Source organism: Capricornis sumatraensis, chromosome 1 (genome assembly GCF_032405125.1).
Source record: "Capricornis sumatraensis isolate serow.1 chromosome 1, serow.2, whole genome shotgun sequence".
Lineage (NCBI taxonomy): Eukaryota > Metazoa > Chordata > Mammalia > Artiodactyla > Bovidae > Capricornis > Capricornis sumatraensis.
In genome coordinates, this window is record NC_091069.1 from 243057697 (window position 1) to 243076177 (window position 18481).

Sequence of the window (18481 nt, forward strand, 5' to 3'; positions counted from 1 at the left end):
GTGTTACAATAAGCAGGATCACATGAAAAAAGATCCTGGGTATTCACTCTGGATTGCCTAGACAAGGAGTACCCTGTGACCAAGGTCTTCCTGCTTCTTCCAGAGGAAAAGGCTCCACACAAACAGCTTCCTACAGGACCAATGATTTCATTCTCCTGGAGGAGGGCCCTCCAACCACTCTTGGACCTCTAAGACCCACAGGTTCTGGGTAGCTGGAAAGGATGCTTTTGTACCAGACCCATAAGAAGGGAGAGCAATTGAGGGAGATGGAACACAAACTCACAGTGTATAGTTTGGTCTCAACATGTCTCTCTGTGGAAAAACAGAGATCTTGGAAAGTTCTGCTCCCTTTTTTTGTCATCTGTGGATTTCAAGCATCCCGAGTAAAGTCCATTCCTTAACTCATCCCATATGACACTACACAAATGCATCCCAAGTTCTAATTCATGACAGATGATGACCACAGAGGGAAGCACCTTGAACACTGTACAATATTTGCTCTTCAAAATGGGCATATAATTCAAGTTTTAAAGACATTCACTTGCCTTAATAGGCAAAATGAAAAAAAAAATAAACCATACAAATTCCCATTCAACTTTAGATGATGATTAACAAAGGTTTAAACCATGAACAGTATGTTGCAGGAAAGACAGCATGCTTTAGAACAAAATTCTTTTACCTCTAAAGCCAACTGCTGCACTTGACCAGCTCCATGGACTCGAAGAAGAGAAAATATTAACTTAAAATGACCAATGCATTCACTTTCAGAGCCTACAAAGAAAAATAAAATGCTTATCTTTTATTTCCAAGCGATGTTCTATCAATCTTCCGGAAACAGATATATTTTGTTTACTGTCAATTCTGTGGTAAACTTTTCTCAACAATTGTGACATGAAGTGAGTACAGTATCACTAAGGAGAAGTAAATCTTAAGAAGTTAAACAGTATTAAAGTTTCTCTGGTTTGTTTTGTCTTCATTTCCATCCCAATGCCTAACTAACCAACAGGCTAAAAACAAGAAATTTATCAAATACAATTCAAAAATTAAAAAAGTGTATAGTGGTACTTTTACGCTTTACCTGTAGACCTCAGAGCTAACCCTGTCAGCCTAATTACATCTGGAGACAGTGTGACATCATTTGGCTTTTAAGTAAGACTGAGTTAGAACTCTGTCACTTGAGAACTACATTACAGACAAGTTCCAAATCAATTCCCAGGTTTGCAGCAATTTCTTTGTACCTAATATGCCGAAATCAAAAAATGAAGTTTTCTTCAGATTTTAAAATACTGCCTTTAAAAACAGCTCCATGTATACCATGGGAATGAAATTTTGTTAGACAACATTTAATTATTATTGGTTATTTTATTTGAATAATTTGTTGGCACTACAACTATAAATAATAGTTTTTGTAAGAGCAAAAGCAAGAGCAAAGAAGTACAAGAAACATAATATTAAGTGTTAATAAAACATTTTGAGGTCTTCAGGTAAGAAACTGAATATTGAATGTAATTTTATATTCCATATTTTATTTCTACATAATACTCTATTTTATATTCTACAGTTTATGTTTCATATTTTATATTCAGGTTTTATGTTCAGTATTTTATCAATATATTCTATCAATTCAGTTGAGTTGCTCAGTTGTGTCCACCTCTTTGCGACCTCATGGACTGCAGCACACCAGGCTTCCCTGTTCATCACCAACTCCCAGAGCTTGCTCAAACTCCTGTCTGTTGAGTCAGTGATGCCATCAAACCATCTCATCCTCTGTTGTCCCCTTTTCCTCCTAACTTCAATCTTTCCCAGCACTTTTCTAATGAGTCAGTTCTTCATATCACATGGCCAAAATAGTGGAGCTTCAGTTTCAGCATAAGTGCTTCCAATGAATATACAATATTAATTTCCCTCAAGATTGACTGGTTTGATCTCCTTGCAGTTCAAGGGACTGCCAAGAATTTATCCAACACCACAGTTCAAAACATCAATCCTTTGGCGACCAGCTTTCTTTTGATCTAACTCTCATATCCATACATCACTAATGGAAAAACCATAGCTTTGACTAAATGGACCTTCGTTGGCAAAGTAATGTCTCTGCTTTTTAATATGCTGTCTAGATTGGTCATAGCTTTTCTTCCAAGAAGCAAGCATCTTTTAATTTCATGGCTGCAGACATCATCTGCAGTGATTTTGGAGCCCAAGAAAATAGTCTGTCACTGTTTCCTTCATTTCCCCACCTATTTGCCACAAAGTGATGGAACTGCAAGCCATGACCTTTGTTTTTTGAATGTTAAGCCAGTTTTTTCACTCTTCAAGCCTGCTCTTTCATCAAGCAGCTGGCTCTTTAGCTCATTTTTGCTTTTTGCCATTAATGGTGGCGTCATCTGCATATCCGATGTTATTCATATTTCTCCTTGCAATCTTGATTCCAGTTTCTGCTTTATCCAACCTGGCATTTCATATGATGTACTCTTCATATAAGTTAAAAAAACAAGGTGACAATATACAGCCTTGACGTACTTCTTTCCCAATTTGGAACCAGTCTATTGTTTCATGTCCAGTTCTAACTATTGCTTCTTGACTTGAATACAGATTCCTCAGGAGGCAGGTAAGTTGGTCTGGTATTCCCAACTCTTTAAGAATTTTCCACAGTTTGTTGTGATCCACACAGTCAAAGGCTTTGGCGTAGTCAATAAAGCAGAAGTAGATGTTGTTTTGGAATTCCTTTGCTTTTTCTATGATCCAACGGATGTTGGCAATTTGATTTCTGGTTCCTCTGCCTTTTCTAAATCTAGCTTGAACATCTGGAAATTCTCGGTTCATGTACTGTCAAGCCTCACTTGGAGAATTTTGAGCGTAACTTTACTAGCGTGTGAGACGAGTGCAATTGTGTGGTAGTTTGAACATTCTTTGGCATTGCCTTTCTTTAATACTGGAATGAAAACTGACCTTTTCCACTTCTGTGGCCACTGCTGAGTTTTCCAAATTTGCTGACATATTGAGTGCATGCAGCACTTTAACAGCATCATCATTTAGGATTTGAAATAGCTGGAATTCTATCACCTCTGCTAGCTTTGTAGTGATGCTTCCAACACCCACTTGACTTTGCACTCCAGGATGTCTGGCTCTAAGTGAGTGATCACATCATTATGGTTATCTGGGTCATTAAGATCTTTTTTTGTATAGTTCTTCTGTGTATTCTTGCCACCTCTTAATATCTTCTGCTTCTGTCCTACTGTGCCCATCTTTGCATGAAATGTTCCCTTGGTATCTCTAACTTTCTTAACAAGATCTCTAGTCTCCCATTCTATTGTTTTCCTCTATTTCTTTGCAGTGATTGCTGAGGAAGGTTTTCTTATCTCTCCTTGCTATTCTATGGAACTCTGCATTCAGATGCTTATATCTTTCCTTTTCTCGTTTGCCTTTAGCATCTCTTCTTTTCTTAGCTATTTGTAAGGCCTCCTCAGACAACCATTTTGCCTTCTTGCTTTTCTTTTCCTTAGGGATGGTTTTGATCACTGCCTCCTGTACAATGTCACAAACCTCCATCCATAGTTCTTAAAGCACTCTGTCTATCAGATCTAATCACCACTGTACATAATTGTAAGGGATTTGATTTAGGTCATACTGAATGGCCTAGCGGTTTTCCTTACTTTCTTCAATTTAAGTCTAAATTTGGCAATAAAGAGTTCAAGATCTGAGCAACAGTCAGCTCCTGGTCTTGTTTTTGCTGACTGCATAGAGCTTCACCATCGTTGGCTGCAAAGAATACACTCAGTCTGATTTTGGTATTGACCATCTGGTGACGTCCATGAGTAGTTATCTCTTGGGTTGTTGGAAGAGTGTGCTTGCTACAAACAGTGTGTTCTCTTCACAAAGCTCTGTTAATATTTGCCCTGCTTCATTTTCTCCTCCAAGGCCAAACAAACTTGCCTGTTACTCGGTAACCCTTGACTTCCTACTTTTGCATTCCGTCCCTATGATGAAAAGGCCATCTTTTTTGGGTGTTCTGGAAGGTCTTGGAGGTCTTCAGAGAACTGTTCAAGTTCAGCTTTTTCAGCATTAGTGCTTGGGGCACAGACTTCAATTACTATGATACTGAATGGTTTGCCTTGGAAATGAACAGAGATCTTTCTGTTGTTTTGAGACTGCACTCTAGTACTGCATTTTGGACTCTCTTGTTGACTATGAAGGCTACTTCTTCTTCTAAGGGATTCTTGCCCACAGTAGTAGATATAATCATCATCTAAATTACATTCACCCATTCTGCTCCATTTTAGTTCACTGATTCTTAAAATGTTGATGTTCACTCTTGCCATTCCCTGTTTGTTCACTTCCAATTTACCTTGATTCATGGACCTAACATTCCAGGTTTCTACGCAATATTGTTATTTACAGCATTGGACTTTATTTTCATCACCAGATATATCCAAAACTGGGTGCTGTTTTCACTTTGGCTCATCCTCTTCATTCTTTCTGGATCTATTTCTCTGCTCTTCTCCAGTAGCATACTGGGCACCTACTATCCTGGGGAGTTCATCTTTAAGCGTCACATCTTCTTACCTTTTCATAGTGTTCTGGAATTCTCCAGCCAGGAATAGTGAAGTGGTTTGCCATTCCCTTCTCCAGTGGACAATGTTTTGTCAGAACTCTCCACCATGTCCCGTCCATCTTGGGTGGCCCTACATGGCGTGGCTCATAGTCTCATTGAGTTAGACAAGGCTCTGGTCCATGTGATCAGCTTGGTTAGTTTTCTGTGATTACGGTTTTCATTCTGTCTCCCCTCTGATAGGTAAGAGGCTTGTGGAAGGTTCCTAATGGGAGGGACTGGCTGTGGGGCAAACTGGGTCTTGCTCTGATGGGTAAGGCCATGCTCAGTAAATCTTTAATCCAATTTTCTGTTGATGGGTGGGGGGTTATGTTCCCTCACTATATATATATTCCGTATTTAGTATCAAAGTTAGAATTGGAATAAGCTTTCAGACTTTCACTCCAGCATATTCCCTGAAGTCAGGCAAGAGTGATAATGTTACTATAAACGTCTTTCTTAAAGATGTTTTAAGAATGACAATTCTCATTTTATTATTTCAATTTTTAAGCACCAAAAACTTAAGGCATTTTTTTTTTTTAAAGTATGGCATTGTAGGGACCAGTGGTGGAAAACTTAAAAAATCTCATCAATAACTCTAACTTAAGCACTTCTACCTTCTATGTCAATTTATGTCATCAATGTGGTTTTACACTGTCAAGTTATTCTGCCGTTTCAACTTATTAAAACTCATTTGCTCTTAGAGATGTGAATTATAAGCATGATGACTGACCTCTCTCAGCTTATTATTTAGAGGTAAATATATTTATGGGGTCAATAACCAAGCATAATTTTCCCAGAGTTTTCCTGGTAAAATTGAGAGCTGGTAATTTTAGGGCTCTTCTATTTTAAGGATCTTATTTGTCAAGGGTACAGTCACATACCTGGATTATATTTTATAACATTCCTCAGAGCCTCCAAAGCCATTTCAACTCTTGGCAAGCGGTCTCCATGTTGCTCTGACTCCACTTTTGCAGCATGAGTGATAGCCATGAAGGTGTGGAGGTACTGGGCCTGGGAGCCTATATAATCCAAGAGACTTGCAGCAAATGCTTTTGGAACCTAAATCAAGTAGAAAAATATTTAAAAACATGTGTGTCCTTAGAAATAACCTATAACAAAGACTTCACAGTAAAAGCAACAACGAAACATTTCAAGTCATGGAAATTATTAAATTATACAGACACAAGAAAATACCTATGCATTAAATGAGAACTGAGGAGAAAAGGGATAAAACTCAACAGCATTAGAAAATGTTTATCACTGTTGGCCTAAATCCATTAGAAATCTGATTTACTCCCTTCAGTAATATAGTATAATAACTCTGTGATAAGAATATGCCCCTACTTTACCAAGATAATTGATAGTATGATATGTAACTTCTATAAATTGGTTGCATTTTTATATTTAAAAATTATATATATTAGATTATAAATTTAAAAGGAAGTTTTCAAAGAGACTTCACAAATCATTAAACTCATTCTTCTTAGCAGCTATTTTTATATATTATTCTGTGATAAATAACATACATCACAGTTTAGTAAATTCCTTTTTCCAAGAGCAAACTCTAAAGCAAAGCCTCACTTCTTTCTTCCTTACAAACCAATCAACCACCGAATCTTTATCACCCCCTCCAAAAAGCTATAACAAAACTTTCCTATGTGATCCCTAAGAACTAAGGAAAGAAAAGATTATTTGCTTCTGGAAGTGATTAGGGGTCATCACAAGAAATAACCTGATGTGACCCAGTCATCTTCTAAAAATTCTCTTTGCTCTCCCCTCTATTTTCTTGATTTTTTAAAAAAACTGGCCAGAGATAGACTACTGTCTGGTGGTCTGATATTTAACATAATAGAGTGAGTATGTAAAAGGCCTTACAGTTCCACAAGAGACAGCAGAGCTGCAGGTATATATACATGATACAGTGGAGTAGCATTATGCATAAAATATAAGAAACAGCTGGGAAAGGAATAAATCCTTATTCATGAATCCATTAAATTCCCCAACATTCAAAACAAAAAGTCTCATAAGTTATCAATGGTCACCCTATCACATACCCAAGTTAGTATAAAATATTTGGCAAAAACCAGATATTATTTCAACATATACAGTGTGAATAAACCAGTAGCTTTTAATAACAAATGATCAAAAGTTACAGACAAAATCAAAAGTAGAGAGCTTACCTCAAGTGGGAAAGTAGGGACTTCATTATAGACCCTAACAAAAATCTCCCCTACGATAAGTTCTTTGGCATGATCACTGTAGACAAATTCTGATCCATAAGTTTTGTCACAGTCACCCTTTAAAGAAAAGAAAACTAATTGTTAGATATAAATCAAAATCATTAGTGTGTAGTTTATAAATCTATCCATATTCAGTTTAATAACTTATCAGATAAATAACTTCAATAAATAACTGAAGATCCATTCATTTTTCCATAGGAGAAAAATGTGGTGGGATACACATCACAGCACTTAATGCAATTTTAACATTTATAATTAGTAATATGGACTCTGGAAAAGGCATGCATGCGTGAACGTGTTAGTCACTTAGTCATGTCCGACTCTTTGTGACCCTTTGTAGTGTAGCCTGCCAGGCTCCTCTGTCCATGGGATTTTTCAGGCAAGAATACTGGAATAGGCTGCCATTTCCTCCTCCAGGGGATTATTCTAACCCAGGGATCAAAACTGTATCTCCTACAGCAGGCAGATTCTTTATCTGCTAAGCCATCAGGGAAGCCCCTAACAGAGTTATGTTATATACAGCCAGAGTTATGTTATTTTTTAGTCCAAAATTGAAACTCATTTTAAAATTTCAAAAGATCACTGAGGTCAGCCAATGAAGTATCTTAGACCTAGTTTTTACAAGCAAGTATGACATGTGGCTCTCCTCTCAGCAGACATTTGGCCTGGTCAGATGTAGGGTGATAGAATTAAGAGATGAACATGTCTGAACTGGTTTTAAAAAGTAATACATTAAGTGATAAAGTGCAAGAAAACAGGGTCTCTGAATTAAAAAAGCAAGGTAATATATCAGTTGACAAATCAAGAAGAATTTCCATTTAAGGACAAAGAAAAAGATAGGAAAACAGGAAAGGAACTGGGAAAAAAAATAGCCCCAAGAAGATTTTGGTTGAAATTACATAAAATTTAGATTGGACTGAAATAATATGTAAAAGTGTATAATAAATGGTAAAGAAAAGTGAATGCTCCTCTGTCCATGGGATTCTCCAGGCAAGAATACTGGAGTGGATCACCATTTCCCTCTCCAGGGGATCTTCCCGACACAGGACTCGAACCTGGGTCTCCTGTATTGCAGGCAGATTCTTTACCAACTGAGCTAGGAGGGAAGCAGGAATAAACTGTAAAGGGCTAAACAAAGAAAGAATGATATTCTCTCTCTTCTGGTAAAAAAACAGATGATATGCAGAAATCTGAGACTGGTTCTTCCTAACTCTGCAATTCTCAAAACTTCTATCAATGAAGAGCTCTGAGTGACTATCATGAAATGAGTGGTAAGCCAAATTGTGCATAATCCAGGATACTGAGTGATGGTTACTCTTTAATGAAGTCCAAACTCACAAACATAAATGTCTTCTAAACCATCAAGATTCAACCGTCTAGTTATGTATTATCCAGGCCAACTCCTTATTTCCCATTCTACTCTCTGTCTTTTGATTTTTTCTGACTTACTACTTTCTCCACTGTAAGGTGGCAGGATGCAAGAAATTATTAACTTACTTTTTTAATCATGCTTTCCTGTTGAGATTCAAGAAATTCAAGTAGTTCTGCTCTTGTAGAATTGTTCCATATCAAATAGGGGCTCTCTGTGTTACTGTTAAGCATCTTCAAAATCTAGAAGACAGAATATTACTGTTTTATAATATTTAGGAAAAATATTGAAGTTATCATTCATTTAAATTGTCTATGACACACCAAGCTCTGTAACAGGAACCTTAAGTACAATGGGCTTGTATAATTTTAACAAGTTTGAAAATATAATGTTTACCATTCTGCAGCTGAGAAAAATCAAGACTTCTCTGACAAAGATCAAATTATTTGTTCCAGGTCTCACAACATTTAAGTGGTGAAACTGGAATTCAAATTTGAGTCTGTTTTCACATCTCATTCTTAACATTTGCTCTGCTTTGGTGAAAATCACACACGATATTTTATTAAAGCATTTTATAAACAGTAAACATAAGCTTAAAAAGAATACCACATGATCTTTATATACATATATTTGAAAACAAAATCTAAGTCTTTATGAAGCATACTCCTAGAAAGAGAAGTAGAATTTACAGGCAGAGATTCAGTTCTAATTTTCTCAGCCAAACTCTGATTCAAGGCTGCATTAAGTAGTTCTGCAGACATAAGCTTATGCCTGCTTAGCCATCTACAGTGCTTTCCCTTTGCGTTGCTCTACTCAATTTTAAGTGTACACATACACAGTTAACTCTACTTTAAATGTTTTTTTGTGGGGAGGGAGAGTGGGGGTGAGTGTCTCATGGCTTGCAGGATCTTATTTCCTCAACCAGGGACTGAATCCAGGCCCTTGACTTGAATCCAAATCCTAACCACTGGACCATCAGGGAATTCCCTAAGTTTTTACACTTTACATTTTCTGAGCTTTGTGCTACGAGGAAAGAAGGGAGTTATCATCCCCAGACGTATAGAGCTGCTATCATCAGCACCAAGGCACAATAACCAAATTTCTTAGTTGAGAGAACAAGTGTGTGAGCATTTTAAATTTTTAGGTTTCTGAGAGCAATCGACATTGTTATATTCCTCTATTATGTAGAGGATCTTGCAATATTTATCAAAACCCAGGCTAGCTCTGAAGCACATACCTCAGTAGCACTAATAACAGCAAGTTTTCTAGCAACATAGGGGGTCAGCATGCCAGCTAAACTTTTCCTTATGGTTGGATTTTCTGGTGTTGCTTGTTCTTCAGGCAGATAACCTCCAAGGCGACTTAGAGCTCGGACACTCAGTTTGGCAAGGCTGTTGGCTACTTCCTGTTACAAAAAAATTAACACATTTATTAAAATAGATCTCTTATCAGGCACTTATCCCATAGTACATTTATGGAATCAAAACAGTATGGAACATATTAAGGAAGAGAAAGCAAAGAAAAAGAAACAAAAAAGGTACTGAAGTCCCCAACACTAATGTCGAGTTTATGAAAAGTGAAAGTCAAGAGAATTCAGTACCACTAAATCAGCTTGAAAACAAATGTTAAAGGGACTTATACAAATAGGAAATACAAGACAAGAAAAAGATATTAAAAAAAAAAGAAAAACCCAAATAATTAAGAAAATGGCTAAAGGATCATCAGTTCAGTTCAGTTCAGTCACTCAGTCGTGTCTGACTCTTTGCAACCCCATGAATTGCAGCAGGCCAGGCCTCCCTGTCCATCACCAACTCCCGGAGTTGACTCAAACTCACGTCCAACGAGTCAGTGATGCCATCCAGCCATCTCATCCTCTGTTGTCCCCTTCTCCTCTTGCCCACAGTCCCTCCCAGCATCAGAGTCTTTTCCAATGAGTCAACTCTTCCCATGAGGTGGCCAAAGTACTGGAGTTTCAGCTTCAGCATCATTCCTTCGAAAGAACACCCACGACTGATCTCCTTTAGGATGGACTGGTTGGATCTCCTTGCAGTCCAAGGGACTCTCAAGAGTCTTCTCCAACATCAAAGTTCAAAAGCATCAATTCTTTGGCGCTCAGCTTTCTTTACAGTCCAACTCTCACATCCATACATGACCACAGGAAAAACCATAGCCTTGACTAGATGGACCTTTGTTGGCAAAGTAATGTCTCTGCTTTTGAATATGCTATCTAGGTTGCTCATAACTTTCCTTCAAAGGAGTAAGCGTCTTTTAATTTCATGGCTGCCATCACCATCTGCAGTGACTTGGGAGCCCAAAATATAAAGTCTGACACTATTTCCCCATCTATTTCCCATGAAGTGATGGGACCAGATGCCATGAGCTTAGTTTTCTGAGTGTTGAGCTTTAAGGCAACTTTTTCACTCTCCTCTTTCACCTTCATCAAGAGGCTTTTTAGTTCCACTTCACTTTCTGCCATAAGGGTGGTATCATCTGCATATCTGAAGTTATTGATATTTCTCCCAGCAATCTTGATCCCAGCTTGTGCTTCTTCCAGCCCAGCGTTTCTCATGATGTACTCTGCATGTAAGTTAAATAAGCAGGGTGACAATATACAGCCTTGATGTACTCCTTTTCCTATTTGGAACCAGTCTGTTGTTCGATGTCTAGTTCTAACTGTTGCTTCCTGATCTGCATATATAGGTTTCTCAAGAGGCAGCTCAGGTGGTCTGATATATATTAATAATTGCCTTAAAAATAAATGTATTAAATGCTGCAACCAAAAGACACAGACAGCTGAATGGATAATACAGAAATAAGACCCATATATATGCTGTCTAGAAGAAATCCACTTCAAACCTAAAGACACATATAATGACTGAAACTGAGAGGGTAGAAAAATATACTCCATGCCAATGTAAACCAAAAGGGAGCTGGAATAGCAATCCTCATATTAGACTAACGAGACCTTAAAATAAAGAATATTATAAGAGGTAAGGAAGGACACTACCTAATGATTGCAAATATCTATACAACCAACATCGGAGCACCTCAGCACATAAAACAAACACTAACAGACACAAAAGGAGAAACTGACAGTGACACAATAATAGGAGGAGACTTTAACACCCCACTTACACCAATGGACAGATCATGAAAACAGAAAATAAATAAGGAAACACAAGTCTTAAATGATACATTAGACGAGATGGATCTCACTGATCTCTTCAGGACATTTCATCCAAATACAGAAGAATACACTTCCTTCTCAAGTGCACATGGAACATTCCTTTCTCCAGGATACACCACATCTTGGGTCATAAATCTAACCTCAGTAAATTTAAGAAAATTGAAACTGTATCAAGCATCTTCTCTGACCACAATGCTATGAGACAAGACATCAATTACAAGAAAAAAAATGTAAAAAACACAAACATATGGAGATTAAACAATACGTTTCTAAATAACAAACTGGTTACTGAAGAAATCAAAAGGCAAATCAAAAAATTCCTAGAAACAAATGACAAGGAAAACACAACTCAAAACCTATGGGATCCAGCAAAAGCAGCTCTAAGAAGGACATTTATAGCAACACAATCCTGCCTCAAGACACAAGAAAAAAATCACACAATCTAACGTTACACCTAAAACAACTGGAAAAATTATAAAAAAAAAAAAAAACCCCGAAAACTAGCAGAAGGAAAGAATCATAAAGATTAGAGCAGAAATCAATGAAAAAGAAATCAAAGAAACAATAGTAAAGATTAACAAAACTAAAAGATGGTTCTTTGAGAAGATAAACAAAATTGACAAACCTTTAGCCAGAGTCATCAAGAAAAAAAGAGAAGAATCAAATCAACAAAATTACAAATGAAAAAGGAGAGGTTACAACAGACAGTGCAGACATATAAAGGATTATGAGACTATTATGAACAACTATATGGCAATAAAATGGATAAACTGGAAGAAATGGACAGATTCTTAGAAAAGTTCACAATCTTTCAAGACTGAAACAGGAAGAAATAGAAATTATGAAAAATCCAATTACAAGTACTGAAATCAAAACTGTGATCAAAAATCTCCCAAAAAACAAAAGCCCAGGACCAGATGGTTTCACAGGTGAATTCTATCAAACATTTAAAGAGCTAATGCCTATCCTTCTAAAACTCCTTCAAGAAACTGCAGAGGAAGAAACACTTCCAAACCCATTCTATGAGGCCACCAACACCCTGATACCAAAACCAGACAAAGACAACACACAAAACAGAAAGCTACAAGCCAGTATCAGTGATAAACATAGATGTTAAAATCCTCAACAAAATTCTAGCAAACAGATTTCAACAACACATTAAAAAGCTAACACACCATGATAAAGTTGAGTTTCTTCCAGTGATGGAAGGATTCTTCAATATAGGCAAATCAATCAATGTGATACACCATATAAACCATTTGAAAGATAAACATATGATAATTTCAATAGATGTGGAAAAAGCCTTTGACAAAATTCAGCACGCTTTTATGATCAAAACTCTTCAAAAAATGGGCACAAAAGGAACCTACCTCAACATAGTAAAGGCCATATATGATAAGCCCACAACAAACATTATTCACAATGGTGAAAAACTGCAACCATTCCCCCTAAGATCAAGAACAAGTCAAGGGTGTCCACTCTCACCCCTAGGATTCAACAGAGCTTTGGAAGTCCTAGCTACAGAAATCAGAGTAGAAAAAGAAATAAAAGGAATCCAGATTGAAAAGTAAAGCTCTCACTGTTTGCAGATGACATGATACTGTACACGGAAAACCTTTAAGATACAATCAGAAAATTACTAGAGCTAATCAGTGAATTTAGCAAAGTCACAGGACAGAAAATCAATACACGGAAATCACTTGGATTCCTATATACTAACAATGAAAAATCAGAAAGAGAAATTAAGGAATCAACCCCATTCATGACTGCAACAAAAAGAATAAAATATTTAGGAATACAACTACCTAAGGAGACAAAAAAAACCGCATACAGAAAACTATAAGACACTGATGAAAGAAATCAAAGATGACATTAACAAATGGAGAGATATTCCATGTTACTGGGGTGGAGGAATCAACACTGCAAAAATGACTATACTACCAAACACAATCTACAGATTCAATGTGTTCCCTATCAAATTACCAATGGCATTTTTCATAGAACTAGAACAAAAAAATCTCACAATTCATATGGAAATGCAAAAGACCCCTAAGGGCCAAAGCAGTCTTGAGAAAGAAGAACGGAGCTGAAGGAATCAACCTTCCTGACTTCAGACTATACAACAAAACTAGAGTCATCAAAACAGTATGACACTGGCACAAAAACAGAAATATAGACTAATGGAACAAGACAGAAAGCCCAGAAATAAACCCACACACCTATGGGTACCTTATTTTTGACAAAGGAGTCAAGAATATACACAGGGGAAAGATAGCCTCTTCAATAATTGGTTCTGGGAAAACTGGACAGCTACATGTGAAAAAATGAAATTAGAACACTTTCCTAATACCGTACACAAAGATAGACTCAAAATGGATTGAAGACCTAAATGTAAGACCGGAAACTATAAAACTGTTAGAGGAAAACATAGCCACAACATGTGATAACATAAATCAAAGCAAGATCCTATATAAACCCTGTCCTAGAGAAATAAAAGCAAAAATAAACAAGTGGGACCTGATTAAACTTAAAAGTTTTTGCACAGCAAAGGAAACTATAAACAAGGTGAAAAGACAACCCTCAGAATGGGAGAAAATAATAGCAAATGAAACAATGGACAAAGGATTAATTTCCAAAATATACAAACAACTCATATAACTCAAGGCCAGAAAAAAAAAACAACTCAATCAAAAAGTGGGAGAAAAGACTTAAACAGAAATTTCTCCAAAGAGGCCATACAGATGGCTAATAAACACATGAAAAGACGCTCAACACTGCTCATCATTAGACAAGTGCAAATCAAAACTACAATGAGATATCACCTCACACTGGTCAGAAAGGCCATCATCAGCTAGAGGAGGTGTGGAGAAAAGGGAATGCTCTTGTGCTGTTGGAAGGAATGTAAATTGATACAGCCACTATGGAAGATGGTATGGAGATACCTTAAAAAACTAGAATAAAACGACTGTATGACTCAGCAATCCCACTCCCAGGCATATACCCTGAGGAAACCAAAACTGAAAAAGACACATGTACCCTTATGTTCATTGCAGCACTATTTACAATGGCTAGAGCATGGAAGCAACCTAGATGTCCATCAACAGATGAATGGATAAAGAAGTTATGTACATATACACAATGGAATATACTCAGCCATAAAAAGGAACACATCTGAGTCAGTACTAATGAGGTGGATGAATCTATAGCCTATTATACTGAGTGAAGTAAGTCAGAAACAGAAAGATAAATACCATATACTAACGCAAATATAAGGAATTTAAAAAGATTGTACCCAAGAATTTATTTGCAGGGCAGTAGTGACAGTATGTGGTCAACTGGAGAAGGGAATGGCAAACCACTTCAGTATTTCTGCCTTGAGAACCCCATGAAAAGTATGAAAAGGCAAAATGATAGGATACTGAAAGAGGAACTCCCCAGGTCAGTAGGTGCCCAATATGCTACTGGAGATTAGTGGAGAAACAACTCCAGAAAGGATGAAGGGATGAAGCCAAAGCAAAAACAATACCCAGCTGTGGATGTGGCTAGTAATAGAAGCAAGGTCCGATGCTGTAAAGAGCAATATTGCATAGGAACCTGGAATGTCAGGTCCATGAATCAAGGCAAATTGGAACTGGTCAAACAAGATGGCAAGAGTGAACATCGACATTCTAGGAATCAGTGAACTAAAATGGACTGGAATGGATGAATTTAACTCAGATGACCATTATATCTACTACTGCGGACAGGAAATCCTCAGAAGAAATGGAGTAGCCATCATGGTCAACAAAAGAGTCCAAAATGCAGTACTTGGATGCAATCTCAAAAACGAGAGAATGATCTCTGTTCATTTCCAAGGCAAACCATTCAATATCACAGTTGTCCAAGTCTATGCCCCAACCAGTAACACTGAAGAAGCTGAAGTTGAATGGTTCTATGAAGACCTACAAGACCTTTTAGAGCTAACATCCAAAAAAGATGTCCTTTTCATTATAGGGGACTGGAATATAGAAGTAGGAAGTCAAGAAACACCTGGAGTAACAGGCAAATTTGGCCTTGGAATGTGGAATGAAGCAGGGCAAAGACTAATAGAGTTTTGCCAAGAAAATGCACTGGTCATAGCAAAGACCCTCTTCCAATAACACAAGAGAAGACTACACATGGACATCACCAGATGGTCAACACCGAAATCAGACTGATTATATTCTTTGCAGCCAAAGATGGAGAAGCTCTATACAATCAATAAACACAAGACCAGGAGCTGACTGTGGCTCAGATCATGAACTCCTTATTACCAAATTCAGACTTAAATTGAAGAAAGTAGGGAAAACCGCTAGATGACCTAAATCAAATCCCTTATGATTATACAGTGGAAGTGAGAAGTACGTTTAAGGGCCTAGATCTGATAGAGTGCTTGATGAACTATGGAATGAGGTTCGTGACATTGTACAGGAGACAGGGATCAAGACCATCCCCATGGAAAAGAAATGCAAAAAAGCAAAACGGCTGTCTGGGGAGGCCTTACAAATAGCTGTGAAAAGAAGAGAGGCAAAAAGCCAAGGAGAAAAGGAAAGATATAAGCATCTGAATGCAGAGTTCCAGAGAATAGCAAGAAGAGTTAATAAAGCCTTCTTCAGCAATCAATGCAAAGAAATAGAGGAAAACAACAGAATGGGAAAGACTAGAAATCTCTTCAAGAAAATTAGAGATACCAAGGGAACATTTCATGCAAAGATGGGCTCGATAAAGGACAGAAATGGTATGGACTTAACAGAAGCAGAAGATATTAAGAAGAGGTGGCAAGAATACATGGAAGAACTGTACAAAAAAGATCTTCATGACTCAGATAATCACGATGGTGTGATCACTCATCTAGAGCCAGACATCCTGGAATGTGAAGTCAAGTGGGCCTTGGAAAGCATCACTACGAACAAAGCTAGTGGAGGTGATGGAATTCCAGCTGAGCTGTTTCAAATCCCGAAAGATGATGCTGTGAAAGTGCTGCACTCAATATGCCAGCAAATTTGGAAAACTCGCAGTGGCCACGGGACTGGAAAAAGTCCGTTTTCATTCCAATCCCAAAGAAAGGCAATGCCAAAGAATGCTCAAACTACCACACAATTGCACTCATCTCACACACTAGTAAAGCAATGCTCAAAATTCTCCAAGCCAGGCTTCAGCAATACGTGAACTGTGAACTTCCTGATGTTCAAGCTGGTTTTAGAAAAGGCAGAGGAACCACAGATCAAATTGCCAACATCCAATGGATCATGGAAAAAGCAAGAGAAAGTTCCAGAAAAACATCTATTTCTGCTTTATTGACTATGCAAAAGCCTTTGACTGTGTGGATCACAATAAACTGTGGGAAATTCTGAGAGATGGGAATACCAGACCACCTGGCCTGCCTCTTGAGAAATCTGTATGCAGGTCAGGAAGCAACAGTTAGAACTAGACATGGAACAACAGACTGGTTCCAAATAGGAAAAGGAGTACATCAAGGCTGTATATTGTCACCCTGCTTATTTAACTTCTATGCAGAGTACATCATGAGAAACGCTGGACTGGAAGAAGCACAAGCTGGAATCACGATTGCTGGGAGAAATATCAATAACCTCAGATATGCAGATGACACCACCCTTATGGCAGAAAGTGAAGAGGAACTAAAAAGCCTCTTGATGAAAGTGAAAGAGGAGAGTGAAAAAGTTGGCTTAAAGCTCAACATTCAGAAAACGAAGATCATGGCATCTGCATGGGAAATAGATGGGCAAACAGTGGAAACAGTGTCAGACTTTATTTTGGGGGGCTCCAAAATCACTGCAGATGGTGACTGCAGCCATGAAATTAAAAGACGCTTACTCCTTGGAAGAAAAGTTATGACCAACCTAGATAGTATATTCAAAAGCAGAGACATTACTTTGCCGACTAAGGTCCATCTAGTCAAGGCTATGGTTTTTCCAGTAGTCATGTATGGATGTGAGAGTTGGACTGTGAAGAAGGCAGAGCGCCAAAGAATGGATGCTTTTGAACTGTGGTGTTGGAGAAGACTCTTGAGAGTCCCTTGGACTGTAAGGAGATCCAACCAGTCCATTCTGAGGGAGGTCTGCCCTGGGATTTCTTTGGAAGGAATGATGCTAAAGCTGAAACTCCAGTACTTTGGCCACCTGATGCGAAGAGTTGACTCATTGGAAAAGACTCTGATGCTTGGAGGGATTGGGGGCAGGAGGAGACGGGAATGACCGAGGATGAGATGGCTGGATGGCATCACTGACTCGATGGACGTGAGTCTGAGTGAACTCCGGGAGTTGGTGATGGACAGGGAGGCCTGGTGTGCTGCAATTCATGGGGTCGCAAAGAGTCGGACACGACTGAGCTACTGAACTGAACTGAAGTGAAAAAACAGACATAAAGAACAGACTTAGGGACTCAAAGAGGACAGGAGAGGGTGAGATGTATGGAGAGAGTAATATGGAAACTTACATTACCATATTTTTAAAATAGATAGCTAATGGGAATTTGCTGTATGTCTCAGGCAACTCAAACAAGAGCTCTATACCAACCTAGGGGGTGGGGTGGGGAGGGAGATGGGAGAGAGGTTCAAGAGGGAGGGGACATATGTATACCTATGGCTGATTCATGCTGATGTTTGACAGAAAATAACAAAATTGTTTAAAGCAATTATCCTTCAATTAAAAAATAAAGAATTTGAAACAAAAAAATGATTAAAAGAAAAGTTCATGCATTACAGCTTATTCTATTTATATGAAAGACAATCAGGATCTATGTAGTCATTTATATCCAATATAGTAACTTGTTGATAACTGGAACAAGCACCCTGGGGGACAGGATGGGGAACAAGAGATGATTAAGTAGATTTGATCACTAGAGGCACATACTCACAATATGAATAATGAATAAGAAAGGAGTGACAGAAAAAGTATCTGTAAGTTAAAAAAAATCTGTAAAAAAACAATCAGGTAAGTTCTCAAGTGTTTAGGTAAACAAGCTTCAACAGGACTGTTATCACTTCCTTGTTTTATACAACCATAATTCTGCAATCACAAAGGTGATTCTGAGTAATCAAGAAAAGATTAAGTTATGCC

General features: G+C 37.8%; 1 protein-coding gene across 1 annotated transcript in view; it reads right to left on the reverse strand.

Annotated features, from left to right (window-relative positions):
* The window catches only part of DNAJC13 (DnaJ heat shock protein family (Hsp40) member C13), a 140611-nt gene that overhangs the window by 29949 nt on the left and 92181 nt on the right, over positions 1-18481 (reverse strand). Inside the window, exons 41-45 of the mRNA XM_068980123.1 lie at positions 9435-9602; positions 8326-8439; positions 6769-6885; positions 5470-5647; positions 680-771 (exon numbers count right to left, since the gene is read on the reverse strand). Coding sequence (XP_068836224.1) covers positions 680-771; positions 5470-5647; positions 6769-6885; positions 8326-8439; positions 9435-9602 — 669 coding nt within the window. The remainder of the gene's footprint in view (positions 1-679; positions 772-5469; positions 5648-6768; positions 6886-8325; positions 8440-9434; positions 9603-18481) is intronic.